Source organism: Schistocerca serialis, chromosome 4 (genome assembly GCF_023864345.2).
Source record: "Schistocerca serialis cubense isolate TAMUIC-IGC-003099 chromosome 4, iqSchSeri2.2, whole genome shotgun sequence".
In the NCBI taxonomy this organism is placed as follows: Eukaryota; Metazoa; Arthropoda; class Insecta; order Orthoptera; family Acrididae; genus Schistocerca; species Schistocerca serialis.
Genome location: NC_064641.1, coordinates 224,051,673 through 224,075,372, shown reverse-complemented (window position 1 = coordinate 224,075,372; position 23,700 = coordinate 224,051,673). Strand labels below are relative to the sequence as shown.

The following is a 23,700-nucleotide window of genomic DNA, read 5'->3' as shown; positions in this document are numbered from 1 at the left end:
GCTGTAGTATTCAACAGCGGACGTGGTAGTTCTGTCAAGTAGTCATATATGTTACGACATGTTGGCACCTACAGCACTTGCGAGTGGTCTGTAAGGCCGAAATTAGCCAATCTTGCAAAACCAAATGAAGTAAATACATGCAAGCAACAGCCGAGGTGGAGCCATTACAGTTACATTCAACATATATACAGATGTGATACCCCACATGAAGGAAATTGTTAAATGAAATGGTTGTTCAGATGGGACTGAAATTGGAAAGCTTTCTCTCATGGACTTATTTATTTGACTGTAGCCTGGAAAGACTATGAAAGGTTGACACATTAGGTTAGCCTCCTTTATGTAACTTACCATTGCATATATTAACGGTTTAATTGCTCTGTGGGCCGTAAGAGTCTTAATATATTACAGTATCACTTTATGTTGTAGACTTGTTCAGATGGTTAAAATATTCACAGTATCTTAACTGATTCCCTTCAGACAAACTCACATCATTTAACACAGGCAAGCAAGAGCAAAGATAATGGCTACACCACCAGTACTGAAGTGTAATGTCATGAATTTAATGAAATAGAACTTGACCGAACACTCTCTCTTTCTCTCTCGCTCGCTCTCTGACACACACACACACACACACACACCACACACACACACACACACACACAGGTAGCTTTCTTGTTCAAAACAATTGCTTTTTGTCAAGTTGTTTGTACAGTAAGTTGACAGATTTTCCACTTTTATTTCTTATGCTCCACCACTGGATAGGGTATGATGATATCTTCAGTTTTGCTTTACTATTGCAATAACATTCTGTGTTTGGACCTGAATGTTTATTCCTTCTGTTAGCACTTCTTTATTTTCACCCCACAAATAACAAGATATTGTGGTTGAGCTTGTCTAGTTTGTGAAGTATGAATAAATGAATGTGCAGGAAGAAATAAGCTTGAATAAACTTTTAAAATGTAATATTATCTATTTCGGATACGAGTTAATGGTTGGTCTGTTTATACAGTATTGATTTTTAGCATTCAACTGAAGTTTTTGTCCTACTACACACAACTCAACAATGTGTTTTGAAAGATAATGCTCTTATCATCAGGCTTTAAAACTTAGCTCATGAGGTTAAAATGCTACATTCATAAAATCATGTCACATCCTGCTGACCTGTTGTGGGCTCCAGGAGTGTCAAGCTGATGCTTATGCAGAATTCCAGGGGTTGTGAAATGATATGTCCACAATATCACTGTGTAAGCACAGCTATTAGCTCAGTCATAGTGCTCTTCTAATGATTGCATACGTTTTCCTCATTTCCTAAGTCTACGACCATTGGCTTCTAGCTAATCAGTGAAAGAGGCTTGCGTATTTATAATTTTAAAAGGTGTTAAGAAATCTCATTCAATTGCCATTACCTTGTGCATTCACAGTATTGCCATTTTTCTTTCCATAGATAGCGCTCTCCAATTCTTCCAGTGAGTAGAGTTTCTTCCATTTCTTTTCTGTGTGCAAGATTTCCAAGTCTTCTTCTATTCACTTAAGGGGATGGCCTGTTTCACATAAATGATTTGCGTCAGTTAATTTGTCATGGTTACCCACTCTGAATGCATCTTTTTGTTCCATGTATCTGAATGAAAGTGTTCTTCCTGTCTGTCCAATATATTTTGTATCACAGGATATGCACTGAATTTTATGAACTCTTGACCTTTCAGACTTATTTATCTTTCTACCAATGTTTCTGCATATCATGTATACAAAACAGGCCGTTCCCTTAAGGGAATAGAAGACAACTTACAAGTCTTGCACATAGAAAAGAAAGTGAGGAAGCTCGACTTTCTGGAAGAAATATGAAAATGTTCTGAATGCGCAAGATAATGACAATGGAGTGAGACTCTTTAATGCCTTTGTAGAATTATTTTAACGCAGATACATAATTATGAATTTGCAATACCTTTTCAACAAAATAGCTAGAAGCTGACAATTGTAGATTTAGGAAATGAGGAGAATGTAGGCGGCGGCATTATGGTTGAACCACTAGCTGCGCTTATGCAGTAATGCTGCGGACAACTCAGTTCACAACCACCCTCGGAGTTGTACATAAGTAGGAACCGGAAAAATTCACATTGTGCAATAAATGCGAAATAGATGCAAATTATGCCTCAAAAATGCAAAAACGTGAAATTATTTAATAGACACTATTTCATAGCGAATTGTATCCATATGAAAAGTGAAGTGACTTATTGTGGTCTATCTACAACACCAAAAGAGATCTGCAATCCCTGTAACAATGCGTCAGTTCTGCTATAGGCTGCTGCCCTGCTACAGGGAGACGGGGCTTATTTCCCTGCACCTCACCTCTCCCATCTGGCGCTCAAAATTCTAGTTTGTGTACACTTGCTGCTATATGACACTATAGCCAATAATGGCCGCACTCTGCATTATAGCGATTGGAAAATGAAATCTGTAACTTTTTTGGACTGCGGCAAAATCCTTCCCCTAACATAAAGCGTGAGTCGTGCTTGGGTAGCTCAGTTGGTAGAGCACTTGCCCGCAAAAGGCAAGGGTCCTGAGTTCGAGTCTCAGTCCGGCACACAGTTTTATTCTGCCAGGAAGTTTCATATCAGCACACACTCTGCTGCAGAGTGAAAATCTCATTCTGGAAACATCCCCCAGGCTGTGGCTAAGCCATGTCTCCGCAATATCCTTTCTTTCAGGAGTGCAGGTTTGCAGGAGAGCTTCTGTAAAGTTTGGAAGGTAGGAGACGAGGTACTGGCAGAAGTGAAGCTGCGAGGACGGGGCGTGAGTCATGCTTGGGTAGCTCAGTTGGTAGAGCACTTGCCTGCGAAAGGCAAAGGTCCCGATTTCGAGTCTCTGTCCGGCACACAGTTTTAATCTGCCAGGAAGTTTTGTATCAGCACACACTCCGCTGCAGAGTGAAAATCTCATTCTGGAGATGCATATTTTGCCAAAAACAGATGCTACATTTTCCTTGTCCCTATGCATAAGCGTCAACTCTGGGTCCCACAGCAGATGAGCTGGACGTGACCTGGTGCAGTGTCCAGTGTGGGGCGGAATGGACACAGACAGAAGTTTCAATTTTAGTGTAAGGTGAGGATCCATAGTCCAGTATGTTTTCATTAAATTTTATTTTATGATTTCTGCAATTAAGGTGGTAGACTTTTCAGCATTTTAACCTCGTGAGGTAAATTTTACATCATGATGAGAGCATTGTCTCTTGAAATGCGTTGTTAAGTCATGTGCAGGACAAAAAGTTGAATGGTACCAATTATTACTCTAATAACTTTTAAAATCTTGTAGCACTTCTTTATATAGATTCATCTTGGTAATAGATTCTTACAAAGATTAAGTTCAGTTATATGAGTGTTTCAGTAATTCACTTAGTACTTGTGACAGAGATCTTTTTTGTTTACTACATCCATGGGTTCTAGCCTCTTTTGAATTATCATTGTTGTAAAACTCATTGAATATTTAAAGTGAATTAATAAACGTAGAATATTATGTGCTTGTCTGCTACTGCTGTTTAAAAACATATGAACATGGTCATAATAACAGCTTCACACAAGTCTTTAAATAATATGGAAAAAGCACATGTATGAATAAAAAGAAAGCTTTTCAGTGAATAATAACCACCTCCATGGATGAAATTTTTGTCAGTAAAGTGTTTTTTCTCAGCAAACATTAACTTACATTCCTTTGCATGTGGATTATTGAGACTAATTAACTTTGATGTATAAGTTCAAGCTAGAAAAACTGTCAAACAAAAGAAAAATAGTGGCTTTTGTGATTTGTTGGTTAACTTCTCTGTGGTCATTCATTCCATGGTGACCGCAAACATCCTTATGAACTGACCATCCTTCTGACTATTACGGTTGCAATCGGCCCATCAGGAGGATGTACTGATTTTGTCTTATTATGACATACATCACAAAAAGAGTAACACTCACATGCTTTACACTCTTAAAATTTCTACTATGAAATATATACACCACATCATTCAGGTCTTTGGTAAATAATTATGTGCAGCTGTCTAAGTCACTCATGATGAAAAGAGTGGATTTAGTTTTGGCATTCACACAGTGCATTTCACAACACTATCTTTGCACTTGGTTAGTTGTGATTTAATGTATGCAGCCTCAGGAATTAGATAGCACAGTTGGTTACTGAGTTCTTTAGATATTCTTGGTATAACAGTGCTGATTAAACCTACTACTCTGCTAAATTAAGTGCAAAACTGCACTCGTGTCAATTCTGCAAGAACTGATTCTGGAAGAATCAATTTTCTTTCTATTTGTTGTTTATGTAGCCTGTAATGAACTATACCCCTTTAACAAAAGTACTTGATACAAAGTTTTAAATTTTGTTAGCATTTAAATTGGCCAAGTGATCTGTAAACTTAACCATTCCCTTTACAATCCTGCAAGAGCACAAAATCCAGTTGGGATAGTTCATCTACTTCCCCCTCATTTTTTGGGGACACTGCAGTGAACTCATAAAAGGCATTTTAATTACGGCTTGTACCATAAACCTATAAGTTTTAACAATATTCCTTGAAAAATCAGGTGCTTCAACTTAGCAATTAATGTCAATTTCATATCACTTCATGTTCAATATTTTCACACATCTTACTCAAAACTGGAATTTTTGACACTCAGTTGTTTGTTTTTGTTTTGTTTTGCTTTAGGGTTCAAAAACAGCTGGGGTCATACGTGCCCAAGTCAAAACTATAGAACACGAAAACATTTGGCAATCGTGCTTTACTAGTGAGGAATTGGTTTGATCTCTCTCTAACCTGGTAGTGTCAGAGTTAACTACTTTTCTGTTTGTAATACTGTTATCATCAAATATAAGTTTAGTTGAAAGAAGTATCACATTGACTTAATTTTAGGGTTCTGAAAATACCTTATGGTTCAGTTGTAGTCTCACATGAAATTTATTATCTGGGACTTGGCTGGGTTCTTCATCTTTTCGTGTGGCTTGAGCATGTTTACAGCACTGTCTTTGTCATTCTTCTAATCCTCACAGTGCCAGTATATTGTTCGTAATTATTACAGTAATAATGCTTTTACTCACTGAAGTAGTGGTGATATGTGATTCTTTGGTTTTCATCATCTGTTTGTATTTCAGGAAGGAGGCGGTTTTTTATGATTTAAGTGGTGGTGTTACGTATGAATACATCTGCATTATCAGTTTTTATAGAACTTGATAGTCATGAGTCACAAAATAGACTTTTTATAAAGAAAAGTATGATATTTACAGTAGAGCGGAATTCCTGTTGCCCTGTGTTTATTAAAGTATGATTAAAAAACGTGTAACAGATAAATTTTCTGTGTAAATGCTGTATGGTGTCATTCTTCAATATAAAATGCACAGAGTTTGTCAAGTTATTTTAATTTAGAATCACACGAATGACTGATTTGTTATACACATTGTTTTATAGAACCTAACTGTATAGGACCAGTATTAGCTTTGGCACAAGTGAGAGGAATATTCTTCCTTTAAAATTAATTCGTGCATTAGGTGGAATATTTATTGACAAATTCAGAAAGGAATGGTTTGGTTACAATGGATTATGTAGATGCTACAATTATATAAGATATAATTGAAAACTCTGGTCTCAAGTTCTTGAATAACATGCTAACTTCTGGTTGTTATTGGAACCTCTAACTAGTGATGTGTTGTTAGCAAAGTCATTTTACTACCTTTTTTATGCATAAATGATGTTACTGCATATGATGCAACATCACCTTTCTTTGAGTTTGCTGAAAGAGCGTAGCAATTGGGAAACTGTATAAATTGTTGTCACTTTGTAGAATCTTCAGTAAGAATGACAGAAAAAGTCCCTTACAATATATCTTTTTTTACCCAATGCAAACAGTGAGTTTACATTAGCAATAGTTTGTGTTTACTCTCTGCAGATGTTTCTTTAGAAAATTCCAGAGTTGTTGATGTATCTTAATCATTACAGTATAGTAGTCCATGAAAAATCCAGCTACTCAGAAGTATTGGTGGCTGTTTGTACGCACAGAAACATTGGGGGGAAAGACATTTGCTGAAATGTGGTAAACAATAGCAACAGCATGTACGTAAGGTGTTTTGCTATATACTGTTATGTCAGGCATATTTGCTAGCTCGTGTGTAATGAGCAGGCTGGAAGTGTGTAGTTGTGAAGATGCTACATTACTCAAAAGTAAGTAGTATGTGACACAAGATAATTGTTGGTTGATTTGAGGCACTGGTACGCAAGATATGTGGTTGGACTGTTACCTCATCAGTTAAGTGGTAACTTATATGTGAAGAATTGTTCCAAGGAAGAGAATAGAGTGAGTTATCAAGGAGGTACTGAGAGAACACTGATGTAATGAAGCTGAGGCAATGAAAGTGTTACCAGGGAGTGGTTGATGAGTAAAGTGCTTAATCTGTAAGTGAGGAATGTTGACACTTTATGTAGTCTTTAGTCACATATGGAGCTTGTCATAAATTCATTGGCTGATATCAGTGTGGCAGTAGGAGTTTACATTTTATATCAGTTCTCTATGAGAAATGGAAGTATAGTGTTTGCAATTTCCTTTTGTGCCGAAAACATTCATACACGCAAATGATGAATTGTTATATATATTGCATTTGTTAATCCAGATTTCTGAATGACTTGAAAATCAAGCATCAAGACCTGGTGGTACTGCCTGCTTGTTTCATCTGGTTTTATATAGATGAAATATTAGTTACACATATGTTATTTTACATTTGTTCTTGCTAGTGTGCTGTAATAGGAGGAAACTGGCCATGGATTTTTTTGTTTTGGTGACACTTGAAGTTTTTACCACATTTTCTGTCAGGTTCATCAGTTGACCCAGCGCTTGATGGACACAGAAGAAGTGAATAAAGCCTTGACCAGTGAGATTGACCAATTAAAGACTACACTCAGATAACGGTACATGCCTGCTACATTTGCAGCATGGTTTTTTTTAATTCAAGTTCCATGGTGAACCATATGGTTTTCTTTATGTAGTTAGTTTATTTTATGTTGAAAATTTAATCAGAGCTAACTGGTTGAACCACCTCACTCCTGCTGACCTTCACCATTCACTTGCAAACAAGTTTATAGTTACTCCTTGATAAAGTGCAGCTCAGGACCAAATAAATCAAAAAGGAGTCAATAAATGACTTTTCCTTGTGTATTTAAAAACCAGTTACACAATACTGACAGATGAGCCAAAGAGACTGAATTGTTATTCAGATTTAGTGACTAGATTTTAAGGATTCTTCAGACTTGGTTGAATGGAAAATAACTATTTACTTCACCAATTAATTTTCCAAGAATCGCCAACCTGTGGTGTCATTCATTTTATAGTGGTCAATGATCGGTAGTCATTAGTGGTTTTGTAAACATAAACAAACTAATCGAGACTTACAGTGTTCATTTTATTGCTTTGTTGTACAAATCCCCAGTTTCACTTAATATTTTTGTGCCTTTTTAACCATGTCAAGTCTGCTAGTAGGAATAGTTGACATTCGTTATTGATTACTAAAATGTATTCTATAACATTGAGATGAGTCACTCAAACAAGTGAACAAATAGTAGATGAATTGTGTAGAGCTGTGCAATAACATTTTTCTCCTCTCAGTGCAATGCAGCTATGTGACAAGGTGTTGTAATGTTGAATATTTAGTGTAAAACTTCAATTTGAAAATATGTTAAGTAGTGATGGTTCCAATTTATGGTTCATTTAATTGTAAAATTATGTTAATATTTTATCTGAAAGCTTGTATGTTAAAAATATGTTGTTCTTTAGGAAGACCATTCTTCATTAAAAACTCGGATTTTTTGTTTGTTTTTCCAGAACAAGATGTTTTAATATTCTTGAAAAAGGAAGTAGTAAGATAAACCTCCCAGTGTTTCCATTATTGAAATATTTTTCTTCATTTTCAGTCATTAACCATTTTCCATTGAAGGTCTGATATCAATTCCTTCTGGCATGTGATTCGCATTTTACTGTGTATTTGTCGCAGTTTCCTGTATGTGTCATTTACTATATTAATTATTTCTTTGTTTCTTGTGTGTCAATGGTTTTATAATTCACTGATTGTTAATGCAGGGTAAATCAAGCTAAACCATATCTAGTGGGCACAGGCAAGAACCTATTCACATACATTTCTGGTTTCCATGAATGCAGGTCAGAATATTGAACATCATATTGCAGCACATGACGACCTTATAAGTCACATTCTCTGTGGCTTCCAGTACCTTATAGTGTTATACTTTGCAATGTTGTTGTGTATATTCTTTTTCATTATGTCACTGCTGAGTGGACTGGAACTTGATTAGATCAGGGGAGAGTTAGGCTAAAGCACTTCTGAGTGTCTTCTTTCAATTGTGAAAACAGGTCTTCTTGTTTTCAAGGATACATGCTCTGTTATACAATTCTGGTGGAAATAAGTTTAACATCATTGCTATTTTGTTAACTGATGTAAGAAGGACTTCAGTGTGTCCACAATGTTACCATGATCAGATTAATTCCCCTCCCCCCCCCCCCCCCCTCCCCCCCGAACATAACTGCTTACACGGAAATCCGTGGTCTGGGATTCACAAAGAAACTTAGCTTTCAATTCTTTTACTCTTCTGCATATACCTTTGGAGTCAGTTGTTTGTAGTGGCATGACTGTTACTAAAATAATATCGGTCTTCAAGCCTTGAAATCTTAGAGCTTTAAAGAATTTTGTTCAATTTTTTGTGCCTAAGGGACTGAAGGTATTAGTCAGTCTTTCTTATGTTTCCTTATTCCTATTTCTTGTTAGTCAGGAAAGAATGAACATTTGAATGTACTTGCTGCATTAAAGTGCCTTTCTGGTTCAGTAGATAACACTGACAAGTTGTTTGTAACTTCAGACCCCTCCGGCTTTCAGGTAATAAATATCTAGTCAGCTGTTACAATATTTCCAGATGCATACATTGCATGTGAAAATAATCCATCTTTGTGAATAACTACATAAGATTTTCATATGTGAATGAATCTTGGCTACCTAATGTAAACGCTTAATTATCTTTAAAGTTTTTTCTTTTCCTCCTTTAATTGTTAATGTCCATCTTCCTGATTGACGTCTACACACAATACGTTTTAGCAGTTGTCAGTGTATTTTTGTTTGTCAGTCCAATTTTACGTTAAAATAACTGAATGAATCTGTTGTTATTAATGTAAGGGAATCTGGGGCAGAGAGAGAGTTTTAAAAAAGGTCTACATAACATTATTTGAACTGAGATATTATGCATGAATGCCAAATGACAGTCATTTGTTTGTGTAACTTAACATCTCATGTTGTGATTATTTGCAAAATTAGGTTTTTTATATATTTTTTGAAGTTGTAGTGCAAATAAGTGGTGCGACAATGGTGCAGCATAAAACTCAGAAAATTAGGTTTCATTACTAATATTCAGATTTTTGTGCTTGTTACTAATACTCACATTTTTGTGTTTGTGAAACTTATGAGACTTCTTAATATACATACTTTTTGAAGGTTTTTAATGTTTGTGTTTTGAATTTGCCACTACTGATGTTCATTGCATGTTAACAATAAGAATTTTAAAATATTTCTTTCTTCTGCTATAGCTTTCATGTCTTCATTTTTGTGCATAACGTGTGCCTTTTCATGTGAAATTTGTTGAGATTGTTTTATGTCAATATACAGTTAGTCACATGAGAAATTATTTGGATTATCTTTCTAAATTTACATACTGCTACTGTTGTAGTAATTTCATCGTTGTTCTAATTTTGTGAAGGTCTCAGGATTAAAATTTACCACGATATTATTAGATTCCCAATGTATTTTATTTACATGCTACTCACAGAAAGAGGAACATACTTATGTATGTTGAAATTTCATATGATTCTTTTATATTACTGTGACTTCAGCATGAAAATTATGTAGGTCAGCTACTAACTGTAAATGAAAACAAATGGAGTATCTCCCTCCAAAGTGGCACTGTCTTTGGTCATGTCCTTAATGCATGTGTTATGTTTCATCATCGGTGAATAATGTAGTGAAATTTATAGTCAAGTTTTTTATCACTGTTACGTCTTTTTTCTGTGAGGTTTTATAAATCTTATGCTGGAACAATATTACTGTAAGTTGACTAACTGCTTATTAATTACCATTGTGTCAGTGACCCATTATGCAATATCACATCCCTCTTCTCATATAAATTTGTATGACACATTTTTTACGTATAATTTTCAATTAATCCTTCAAAAATACATCAAACTATTCATAAAAAAGATTCTCGTTAATTGTATATGAAAATAGTCCTTTCAGGGACTTGTCCCTTGTCAAGATACTACCCATTTAGTGGATATGCTTTGTGTCAGTTCACTAGATGTTAATTCTTCAAATAAATGCGCCACTGTCATGTTGGAAGAGTACTGATGCTGTATGGAAGTGATAAAGAGTTTGTTTTCATCATTGCCTTTTGCCAATTTGTAGAGTTAAATGTCTGTAGTCCCATTTATGGAAGAAACAAACATAATCGCATATGTGTCACAGACCAAGTTAGAGGTTGTCATAACTTGAAATTCTGTTCATCACCCCCCCCCCCCCCCTTTCCCCCTCCCAGAATTGTTTGTCATTGATAAATGTATAAATTTGTTAGTATCTTGCTGTGAACCTCATAAATGTATTTTCAGTTACGTGAAGCCCAGGCACGGATTGAAGAACTGGAGACGACCAACACACACCTCCAACGACGCCTTGATAAGCTGAAGAGTGCCAAGTCTGCCCTGCTGAAAGAGCTGTGAGGCTCATTTGCAACCTTACATGCTGTAGCTCTAACTACTTGCAGCATTTGTTCTCGCTTTGGCTGTCTCCACTGTGTAATTGGCAATATCCGTGCCATTTGCAATGTACTGAAATTAATATCAGGACAGTTTACCATAGCAAGAAAGCTGATAAAAGCAAATCTCCTCATCTGCTCTAGAGAGTTAAATTTGTGTGCACCCTCCTGACATTTTAAATTTTTTATCTCATGTGTCAGATGTTATCCGGCCTCATGATAACTGATAATATGTGTTGAGAAAAGTGCACGGACAGCCTGTGGTTTCATTTGCATAAACCACGTACAACAAAGTCCAAGATAATTCAGTTCATCTGTTGTTACATTAAAATACATTTGTCCGCAGCATTGAGCATGTGCTGCCTGTTGTGTAACAGTGTTCATAAAAAAGGGGTATTACTTTGCTACTTGCCCCACCCCCCCAAGTCACACAATGTTACTATTTATTTGTCAGCTTGACACAGAAGTTGAAGTGTGATTAACAGTCATAACAAAATCAAGTGGAAAATCTGATGACCTGCTTTACTCGCAACCTTCAAAATTGTATCCATTTTGATCTAGTTGTACTGCAAAACTCTAAAACCATGCTACTTTTAAAACATTTGTGCTTATCATTCTAAACATTTTAAAACTTTCTGAATTTATTAACCCGCTTCATTGTGCTTTATTTTATAATGAAAATTGGAGAAATCTTTACACAGCAGTTGAAAGATAAAAGATTTTGGTTCTCATCTAGTTAACTGTTAGTATACAGTTCATATTTAGTAAGACTGAAACTCTGCTGTTTCTTTGACTTTGAGGTATTGTGCATTAAGAAATACCATATTCTTTCTGAGGACTGTTAGCTGACAAGTAAATTTTCATATTGAAGCAGTGTACCCTCTTAGGTCATTTAATGCAGTTAGTTTCACGTACATCACAGTTTGATTTGTTTTTACTGATATCACCCTAAAGTAAATGGGCAATAATTTAGTCGGCAGTTTTTTTACCTGTAGAATAATATTTTGTGATACAAATAATTTTTATGTCATGGCTGGTATTTGCAAGATTTTTTTGTGAAGTTGTGGAAAAAGCTTTAGAACATAATGAGCTATATGTTACTATTGCATAATTATATTTCACTGTGGTGTGCATAAGAAATATACTGTTATAAATATGGCAACTGGCAGGTACATATTTTTGTTGAACAGCAGTTAATGTGTTTGTTAATTCCTATTAGTTTGTTGTATTGTTACATTGCAGCGCAGCCATTTCTCTACAAGACACATTTCATATATGATCTCATGGCAGAGATTGATTGGATTACATCAGATAATCTCAGTAACTAGTAATGTCTGTTAAAGGAAATTTTTCTAACTTTCGTGTGTGTGCCAGTGGCATCCATTATGTAATCTGTGTGTTTGATTTGCTGTAACATTTTATTATACATTTCATTTCCATTACTATTGATTTTAGAATCGTAACATTTTTTCTGTCACTCAGTCCACAGGGTGCATATAATTTTGTTACATTTTCAGTTTACATTGAAATTAACTGTGCTGATTATATCCTAACAAAAAATTTTAGAATAATTGCAATGCTCATGGCTTTTGTGGAGAGTCACTCCATGTTATTGTAAACACTCCATAAATCGCAAGTATCATTGAAAAAAAAAAAGTGTGATATTTATTTGGGTGTGGTTGTGTTTTAACGTGATGGATGAATGTAACGTGAACTTACCTGTTGTTTGTTTGAATGTGTAATTAATTTGTATGATGATTGTGTGCATCTGTAATTAAACTAAAATGTGCTAAATAATTACTTGAAATATTAGGGGGAGGGAATACTAAAATTCATTTACATTTTCCTCATATAAAATCATAATGCAAAGAAGTAATGTTATGTTCAGTGACACTTCATAATGAGTGGAAAGAACCAGTCATAAAAATAACCCTTAATGGCTCCTCTGCTATGTAACTAATTGTTTTGTAATTTTGACAGAAATGAAAGATCCAGACACTTAGACTTAATTTCTACATTATAACTTTTTGTTTATTTGTTTATGTTTCAAAAAATATTTAAGTGCTTCAATAAAAGTGGGCCAGAAATTGTAAAGTTAATACTTACAGCATACATGTAATAATGAACATGCCTACTGATGTTTCAAAATTTATTCATTATGTTACAGTCTCCTGCCTTTGTTAGATGGCTAAATTAATGGTGGAGGAAAAGTTTTAAAGACTGAGTGTGATATTTTCTTAGAATTCTTTTCTTGTATTCTTTGTGCATTAACACTTTTTTTATAAAAAATACTGAATGACTAGTTCTTTCCTACTTCAGTTATTTCTTGAGATTTTGGGAAATACACAAAGAATCATATGGCTTTTCAGATATTTTCTGGCTTGACATTTATGTAGATAAGCTACCCCTAATACCCAGGTGTGTGAATATTTTGCAAAATGAAAAGTTCCTCCAATATTTCAGAAGTCCAATTAAAAAGAAGAATTTTGTATGTCAGACTGTGGCATTTTGTACAAGTTTTGTATAAAGTACTTTGTATATAGAGTGCTTCATTTTGTATCAGTGATGTTGCTTCTTTGCTAGAAGCACAGATAATCAAAATGCTTTTATTGACATCACAAACACAATGTCCGGCATCCACTGCCATCGTTCTCTATTGTGTAATTGTCAATTGTAAAAACAAATTGCGTTATATGCGAAAGTAGAAACTGTGATTATCATTTCACTGTAAAGTGAATAGCATATTGAATGAAAATTATTAGTGCTGTAAAATAATATTTTTGTTTAGGCTTCCATAATGTTGAGTGAAGCCGTAATTGAAGAAAACATCAGTATTCTTTTGTTATGCTTTACAACATAAATACAAATAAGATTTTGTTTACAGCACAATTTTAACATTTGTGCATTACATGGCATTCACCCCAAAAGGGAATGATGTGAATCACGATAAGGTCGTCCAGGATATTAATGGTAATGCGGAAATTTGTGCACTAAGCTGAGTGGCTTCTTTTCTCTCAGCTTGAATCAATAGGCAGAGTCCATTGTCTTGTTATGTAGGATGTGTCATTCCATTGTTGTGAACCTATTCAGAGGCTATTGTGATTATGTGAATCAGTCTGGACTAAAAATTTCAGATCAAGCAAGCAAAAACAAACACGAAGGATTGTATGGTATATTCTAAGCAAATGTTGACAAGGAATTTAAAAGTTACGTGGGAAATCTCACTCAGTTTATATTTTATTTTTCTAACAATAACTTTTTGTTTCCTTTTGGGGTGAAAGTCGTTGTATGTTGTGATAAATTGATGCACTTTTAGCTTGTGATAATCAGTTGTATGAAGGAGAAAAGATAAATTAATGTACATTAAAATTTTCAGATGAAATATATTATCCAAGTTGTATTGGAAACTTTCTTCTGTGTATTGCACAGTTTATTTTGAATATGACATAAAAGTTCCCCTCCATTGTTTTCACAACAAAGGTTTGCATTGAAGGAATGGCACCTGACCATAATTATTGGATAATGGTCCAGTAACAATGCTGAAGAAAATATATGATATTATTTTGTGTTGTTACAGGCATGTGAGATAGTGAACACTTTTCAATTAAATTTCTGAGCTACACTTACATATCTCTCTCCCTCACTTCAAATATTTTGGTAAGATGTAGACTTGCTATGATGTTCTGTGTAACACGTCAAAAAAATTTGTGTGCGCTGTTTACACTTTCATTGGTGGTAATGGTAGTGATAGTGATGTGCCACTGTCCAGGATGTCTACATTGCTTTCCTCGGGTAGAGTTTCCAAATCTCTGTGATGAAGTTGCAAAGTGCTACGATATTTTGATCAATGTATTTGTTTGAAAAACCATTTTTTGATCATGAAACTCAATAAGAGTGAAGTAAAAGATTTTCAAAGAGCTAGTAAGAATTGATGTATAGTTTACTGAGTGATGACACATACAGGAATATCAGTAAAGACCCCACTATGCAAAAGATAAGGAAGACTGCTGCCCTTCTGATCGCCTCTCCTTCCCTTCTGGGGGTTGTGAGGAGATTGAAACCTAGGGGTGCAGTCCCTCTGAGGTTTAACTGGCTCCCAAAAAATCTGTAAGAAATGTGTTCTTTTGTGACTAATAATGAGTAAATTTGGTTCTCCAAATTATGACATTGCCAAACACTTAGTCTCATTATTAAGACCTCCTGTGGGTGTCCGTCATATATACAACTCTGCAAAATTGAAAATCTCTCGGGGAGAACAGTTCTGATTTATTAGTCAGATCTGGTGTGGCTACCTTAATCAGCAAGGTTCTTCGTTCAGATTTCTTTACCTCTTATAGGCAGAAGTTTTGATAGTGAACTTACATCTTTGTTCAAAATTGATCCGACCTAGACTCGTTCTTTATTTGGCAATGAATTTTTTGAAGGGACTGGTGGTATCATTGTGGGCTGACCCTTATCGTCCTTGGTGGCCAGTTTGGATCTGGATGACTTTGATGAAAGGGCAGTTGAATTTGTTGGTTTAAAATCTACAGTTATTTGGAGATATGTTCATGACATTTTCGTCATGTGGTCTCATGGTAAGGATGAATTACATGAATTTCAAACCATTTAATTTCTATCCAGGGAACTCTTCAATTTACTACTGAAATCAGAAAGAAGGGCTACTTTTCATTTCTGGATGTTCTGGTTTGTCGCAAAGATGATGGCCCCCAGGGACACACAGTTTATCACAAGCTGACTCATACAGACTACTTTTTACATGCAAATGGCTACCACAAAACTTCCCAGACAATGGGATTTTTTTTGAAATTTTCTTCAAAGGGCGTGTAGCATTGCTGGTGAGTGAAGTCTGCAAGAAGGTGAGTTTCTATGCTTAAAAGGAGTTTTTGAAGCAAATGGGTGCACTCCACAACTGATAGGCAAGGTGTTCTGGATAAATCCAATGGAGGGCTTGAGGAATGAGAAAGGTGAAGTAGAAAGAATTAAATTCATGATCCACAGTTTTCATACCATATGTGGAAAGTATCATTGTCAAAAATAGGTTGGATCCTCACCAAACACAAAGTTAAAGTGACCTCTGACCCTCCACTGAAAACAACAGTACTCTGACTTGATGCTCCACAAGACTGGGGATCGCAAGATCCACTGCCCTTTCATACATTGGGCAGATGGCATGTGCGAGTGCATGAGAACTGCACAGAACACTGAAGGCAACTTGGCTCCTTCAGTCCCATAAATTGACTATGGCACAGCGCTACACTGACACTCGCCATTCTATACAGTACAATAATGTGAAAATTTTAGGGCTGACTTTACCATTCTGGGACACTGTGGAAAGGCCAGTGTATAATCATTTGGCAAAGGATTTAATTAATAAAGATAGTGGTTTCAGTCTGGACATATAATGAAATCTAGCACTTTCTTCCAGCAACTAGAAAAATGTCACTATGGTGCAGCTCCTGTAGATGCATTGATACCCATCATGATCAAGTGTCTAACCGCAGAGACAGTTCATCATAGTTCTTTGATGCTGAACAACATTTCTGGTCTTTGTGTATCAATGTGGCCCTCAGCTTTACAAGGGTGGATTAGTGTGGTGTTTCTTTAGTTTGTCAGCTCAGTCAGATGGTGCCTGAAAGATATATGGCCAAATTATTTGGTGAAGAAAATCTAATGAATCACATTTTTGAAAATAATTCTACTATCTATTAAATTCTTTATATCACTCAGTAGGTGGGCAAATATTTTTGTGGCTGCATACCTCAGTACTTCCTGACCCACAAGGATACAGAAAGTCATTTATCTACCTAGTATTATGTTTATAAATGTTGTTTTTTTTCCAAACTATCATTCATTATTGACGAACTTCATAAAGGAGTACAACTCTACAGGACAGTGTTCATTTACTCTTTTTTCAGTGGCAATAGCATAAACATGAAAGCAAGGTCCCTTCAATTCTCGATGCATAATTCTCTCAATAATGTACAGCGAAAACCACTGCGGTGGTACTACGGACTGGTTCATACAGTTCTCTTTGCACTTTTGGCAGATCTCATATTACAGTAAAACTTGCTCAAATTGGCACGTATATAATTCGGAAATCTGCCCAAACCGAACAAGAATTTCAGTCCAGACACATTGAGTGCACTTTTATATGCTGATTTTTTGTATACAGTGGAATGTGCCTAACGCAGAAACGGAAAGCAAATCTCAGAACATCCTTAACAATTCATTGCATAATGAGGAAAAGAGCCAAACAGGACTATTGTATTACAGTTCATTAATTATTGATGACTCTACAAGGACTTTACTTTTAACACCTCTGTTAAGTGGTGCAAAACCAAGAAAAGAGGTCCAGCACAGCGTGGCGCGGCTGGTGTGGATCTAAAACCATGCCACTCTGTGCAACAACGAATAAGTTACACTCACTGTCGGTACAGTATATTCAAAGAAAATGGTTTTTTCATCAGCTCTCTGTTTGTCAGCTTTCTTGTTTTCAACATTACTGAGGCACGATGGTGCATACAGGAACATTGTTGCACATCTACCAACAGTGCTGCAAAGTGCACAGTGAAAGATGTGGCTATTATTCTGTTAAACAATGGTTTTACCCAGCAAGTTCATTATTTTCTGCCAGTTTCAGTTAACTAGTAGCACTTTAAGAGAGAGAGTAACACGATGTTGGACAAACGGTATGTGTCGCTAAAACCTAACGAAAAGATTAATATAATCGAGGTGAGTGAGAAAGACAAACACTTCGTCCTGGAATTATATTGCGTTTCAAATGTGGTAAAACACAGATTTATGAGACTTTAAGAAACAAGGACAAGATTTGGGACAAATGGGTGAAAGAAAACGGACAGATGAAAAGAAAGGCGAAGAAGACCTGAAATGAAGAAATTAATAAAATAGTGTGGGAATGTTTCGTAAGTGTGCGGGCAAAAAAACTTACCTTTATCTGGACCCATGTTGCAGGGTGAGGCACTGAAAGTCACTAAAGAGCCTGGAATTAAGGAGTTCAAGGCATCCACAGGATGGCTGGACAATTTCAAAGCTAGGCACAACATCGTGTGGAATGAAGTGCGCGGGGAATCAAAGGATACGCTGGAAAGTGTAGCAACAGAATGGAAGACAATACTGTCCAACTTAATTGTGAATTATGACCCGTGTTCAATGACGATGAAATGGGACTGTTTTATTGTGCACTGCCTTCAAAATCACTAGCAATTTAAGGTTAAAAGTGCACCGGCTGAAAAATATCCAAGGAAAGACACTCTGTACTGCTGTGTGGAAACATGTTAGGTGAAATAGAGAAGTCACTGGTGATTGGAAAGGTGGCAAAGCCGCATTGTTTCAAAAACATAGACATCAGTGAGCTTCCAGTCAAATGGCGAAGCAATAAAAGGGTGTGGATGGTGAGTTTGCTCTCTACTTAATTTTGCACTTTCTGGTTGCCGTTAATCCTCTTGAACTTACAACAGTATAAAGTTTTAGGTAATATTTGAAATACTCTAGGTAACATCAGTTTTTGTCAATCAACCTCTATATCAAGAAAAATTTTGTATAAAATGTGAATGTGCTTCTAGCTTGTTTCCAGTTGGTATGATTGCTACTACTGTATTTACTCTAATCCAAGCTGCACTTTTTTCCCGGTTTCTGTAATCCAAAAAACCGCTTGTGGCTTAGAATTGAGTACAAAGTAAATGGCAGTTCTGAAAAATGTTGGTAGTTACCACCACAATAACTTCTGCTGTCGAATATATGTAGCGCTGCACAGGCATGCTTTGCAGGTGCAAAGATAAATGCTGGCGTAAGTAAATAAATTAAAGAAAAGGTAGAAGAATGTAAACATTATGCCATGTATTCTTTCATGTTTGCTGCTATCTCATTTAAATCCTGTCTGCCTAATAAACTATGAAACTAGAGTGAGACAACAGTAAACGCAGAAGAATATACATATCGTGTCACGTTTATATTCATATTATTCCTATATTGAATAGTGATACAATCAGAAATGAAGCATGGCAATTGACTAGATTTTTAAATCTAAGATGACTCTAATTTCTGTGCAGAATGTAATGTACTAAAGAGGCGTCAGCAAAGATTTTCAAACGGAGAAAAATTTTTGCTAAACTCTTGTTCAGAACATCATCTATCATACGCAGTCTATTATTTGGTTCTTGTTGATCATTGACAAAGAAAGCAGCAGTGTAAGTAACAAATAGCAGTCTATTGCCATTGTTTCTCTTATGCGACAATTCCTCTCTCTTTTTTTTTTTATTGTAAGCCGCAGTAGCGTGCACAAAAGCAAGCCATGCCGCGAGCGGTGACAGGTCGTAAACACTCATTATCAGAATGCGACAACCAATGCACACACATTAAAATAATGCAGTTTCAGCTTAGTGACGTAAACACCTATAACAAAGAGAACAGCACTTATCAGATCAAAGCAAAATAAGCAATTGATTCAAACCAGACAAAGCACGTGAAAAAGGAAGGGTAACTGTACAAATAAGGACAGGGCATCTGACACATAGCAATGGCTACTTGGTATAGCGTAACTGTTAAGCTTGTGACTCAAACCAAACTACTGTAGCTGTATCTTCATCCATTCAACCTAAATTGTGTCTAATGTTACAATGGACCAACTTTTTTCGATTTGGAGGTGCAGTCTAAAACTTTTCTCTCCCCTTGAATTTCGAGTCTCAAATTTCAGGTGCGGCTTAGATTTGGGAAAATTTTTTTTCCTTGATTTCAAGTCTCATTTTTCAGGTGTGGTTTAGATTTGAGTGTGGCTTAGATTCGAGTGTGGCTTAGATTCGAGAAAATACGGTAGAACAAGAGGAAAAATACTGTTTTCTTATTTTTGTTCTTCCATTGGTGACAAATGAAAATAAGATGAAATGATCATGTGGCATTGTTGGCTGGGAGGCCCCATCTGGGGAAGTTCGGCCACCGAGTGCAAGTCTTATTTCAGTTGACACTTTTCTTTTGTGTTTGGTCGTTGCGGACATCACATGACATCCATTCAAATTTGTTGTTGATCCTTTATCTCAGTTTTTTTATTACAGAGGCCAACCAGCTCTCTGACCGAACACGCTGAGCGTGGGAGTGACCAGTGATCGAACCTGAGACCTTTGTATTCGTAGTCTTGTTCTTTACCACTTTGCCACCACTGTGGCTTGGCATTGCCTTTGTCAGTGGGAAGAATCACTGTTTGAGTATCCTGGTGATATATTACTCGCCTGCAGATGAGCTTTCAAAACAACCCAGTAGTTTTCATGTCTTATTTAATTCGCTGAGTCTGAGGAAAGTGGCCAAACAGCTTCTTTAACAGTTATTGTACTGGCAAGATTTTTGGTGCAGTTGCGAAGTTCAATCCTTTACCTGAAAGAATCATCATAGCATTGTTCAGTTGCACACTCACCGTATTAATGACAGTGCAAGGAATAATAGTTTCTTGCTGCAAAGACATCTCAAGTTGGTAAAATGTTGCAGTATGTCTGGCTGTGGTCACCTCTCACACCCAGTAACATCTGGCACATTTAACAGCTATCCATAGACATTTTGAGATGCAGTTGATATTATTGTTCAGAAACCAAGCCCAATTTTCATTGGATAATCTAGATCCTCTCAAACATCAACAGAACCAACCTTTCATTACATGGAAGTTGATTTTATAAAATGTATTAACCTGCCAATTTTGGAATAATCCTGTGATCCTGGGACCTTAATGAGAAGCATAAAGAATTAAGTAATTTCACTCTCAAGCATCCTAAATTATCTAATCTATGGCTCCCTAGGGGGTACTTGATATATGTCTTCAAGTTTTAACAGCACCTTGACTAATCCATTGGATTTTGTGTGAGTAGGCACAGAAACTCCAGTTCTTCAACTGATATTTTGGCTGTAAATTCAAGAACACTATGAGTGAAGTTGCCCGATTTGTCATTATCAGTGTGCTCACAAGGAGTGATTCACTACTGGCAACCACATGACATGGTGTAAGAACAGTGGTTGAATAAAGATCCTGATTGACAACTGGTTTCAAATCAAACAGGAATTGTCAGTGAATGCAGGTCCATCTCAATCGGTTTCTGAGAGAACATTGCCAAGGCAGCCACATGCAATTGGACATTCAAAGTTGAGAACGTCACGAAGGATCATTGCTCACTGCAGCACCTGAAGCAGCTCATCTGCAGTGTGCCAAACAACACAAACACCAGACAGCAGCTGGCTGAAGGCATATAACACAGTCCATTTAGTTGTGATTTTGTTCTTTAAAGTATGAAAGGTATCAGGTGCATCGATCACCCCAATGAACATTTAAGCAGGAGTGTGTGGATGACAGTGCTGGCTGGAGGCGGTTCTGTAATTTTTGGGGGGTATTTTTTGTACCATGACATGGCACCACATATCTACAGTGCCATGAACATGAACCAGAATATTTATTTCAACATTGTTCATTATCAAATGCAGCACTTCCTTGTACATCGTCATGATGAATATGCTCAGGATACCGTTCTCTTGTCTTCAAAATGACAACAGCTGTGACCAAAAGGGCAGCACACATACGTTCCTTGTTTGACTAACAAGAAATTGCACCTTGATTGACCTCAAAAATCATGAGATCTAATCCCATAAAAATGTGTGGAACTAACTGGAATATCGGATGAGATTTACAAGTCAGTCCAAGATCTGATAACTCATATCATCAATGAGTAGCTGCAGCTATACACATCATACCTGAAGAAACTTGTGGACTCCTTTCCTTGCTGAATTGAGACTATTGTCAAGGCTAGAGGCAGTGCTATGCGATATTAGTGTGATGTCTCCTGGGATGACTGATTTTTTGGCTGGTTTCTTTAGTTACGTGTTAAAACTGTTCTTTCCACCATGGATGTTTATTACTTTATTTGAAAAATGTTATTCATGGGGTATTTAAAGCTGGCCAATTTTGGCTTAAATGTGCTCACGCTGATGCCAATCACACTTGAGTATGGTCTATTTGATTGAATTAGCCAATTGTGTACTTGCACTAAACCCGTGGTACCTCGTTATGAAAATTGTAGTCATGAGTTTTTATTGAGTCAGTCTCCTCCTGCAGAAAAATCATATCTCCGTCAAGAAACTGAAGGATTGCAAATGAAGAACAAACGAAAGACAGAATTTAATATTTGTTTGTTGTAATGGTAATTACAGATGTGTTAACAATTTTGCCACCTCACCTGGGAATCATGGAATAAACAAACACAGACAAAAAACGAGATACAAATTAGTAGGGGAAAAGTAAGATAATCAGGGTCATCATTACCAGTAATACCCATAAACATAACAGAGCAAGTAAATTGAAATTAAATCGGGGGGGGGGGGGGGGGGGAGGGGAATGTGTTGACGAAGGCCAGTTGCTGAAAGCTAGAATTCTGAGAGTCTTTTTGTTGTGCCTACCTGCAGCTTAGCATCCCCGCTTCATGGTGAGTAGCAACTTTCCTTCTCATAATATTGTTACATTCCATCCCGGATTTTCCATTGTTTGATTTTCTAAATTCATCAGTAGAGCTACAGCCTAAGATTGCAACAATATTACAAGTTTTGTCCTTGTACCTTCATAATTTTAAAGATGCTTAGGATCTGCTCTCCATCTGAAGATTACAAGTAGGAAGCTTATCAAAATTTTACTTCAAGATGCCAGTGTAACTTCCAACAATGAATTAGTAGAAAAAGCTTACACTCTCACTTGGAGTAATTAATAAAGATGTGTGTATATTGTCTTGAACTGTGCTAGTTCAAACCTCACCACCAACAGTTATTTATTATTTGGTATTTATCATGCGTGGAAGGTTCTCAAAATTTTTTATGTTTGTAATGGTATGTTCTGGAATATTTGATGTATAATCAGTAACACTCTCCATTCAGGAATTCATTTCTGTCCTTACTGTACACTGTTGCTAGTAATAATGTGCTTTCAGTGCCAAGTGATGTATTTCATTGACGACCATGCTCTTGGGTTTGGCACTTGATTGTCATTACAGTGTGACATTGTTTGGTGGTGATGTCAGATACTTCAAAATCTCTCTCACCATGGCTTCAAGTAGACAACATATAAATGCCACCACCTACACAGACAGGGCAGAGTACAAACAATATATCATTCCAAAGGACTGTATATTTAAAAGACCAATGGGTTCCAAAACAATAATAAGCCTGCTACACATCAGGCATTCATCAGTGTCCCCTGGAGATGCTGATCGAACAATTGAAGAACAAAGCCAAACATCATGGTGAAATGATACAGTCATACATACAATGCCATGTTATTAATCTGAATATCACAGAAGACCATAAAATCTCATGCTTGATGAAAGGAGTCACAAAAGATATTCCTAAGCTTGTCTCATAGAGGATGTTATAATGACAGAGGAATTCGTCAAGTGGTGTTGGCGCAACACCACTTGAATGCAACAGAAAAAGAGTTGGTTGAAAGAAGTATAACAGTCTCCCGAATATAGCCCCTGTGGTAGTTGTGGAAGACCACCATGACCATACCTTCTCATGCACCAAGTTTTAGGAGAAGAGATACAACAGTTTATTGCAGCCACAACTGTCAGACTGAGTAAGGAAGAGATAGCAGCCATGCTCCCTGTTGACCCCCATATGTCAAGAGTTAATAGAGAATGTTGAAGAAGAGTTGTATCAATCTTTAGCACAAATCTCTGTCATCAGTTGAACATAGTAGGAAGAAAGGAGTTGGCCAACTTGGACTTATGCCACAGCTATCAAACAACAACCTAGCGTCTGACCAATGCAGGTACCAGCAACTCCTCCACTAAGTAGATTGCCCCACAGAAGAACAGATATTTGGAGCATAG

General features: G+C 36.4%; 1 protein-coding gene across 5 annotated transcripts in view; it reads left to right on the top strand.

Annotated features, from left to right (window-relative positions):
- Positions 1-12,869, top strand: part of LOC126473334 (leucine-rich repeat flightless-interacting protein 2) — a 217,200-nt gene extending 204,331 nt beyond the window's left edge. For 4 of the 5 annotated variants that reach the window (XM_050100323.1, XM_050100324.1, XM_050100320.1 and 1 more), the window contains one exon: positions 10,686-12,869. In XM_050100323.1, the coding sequence (XP_049956280.1) occupies positions 10,686-10,796 (111 nt within the window). In that variant the 3' untranslated portion in view covers positions 10,797-12,869. Of the gene's footprint in view, positions 1-6,845; positions 6,941-10,685 lie in introns of all 5 variants that reach the window. The other variant, XM_050100322.1, reaches the window with a different exon arrangement.
- The last annotated feature ends 10,831 nt before the right edge of the window (positions 12,870-23,700 follow it).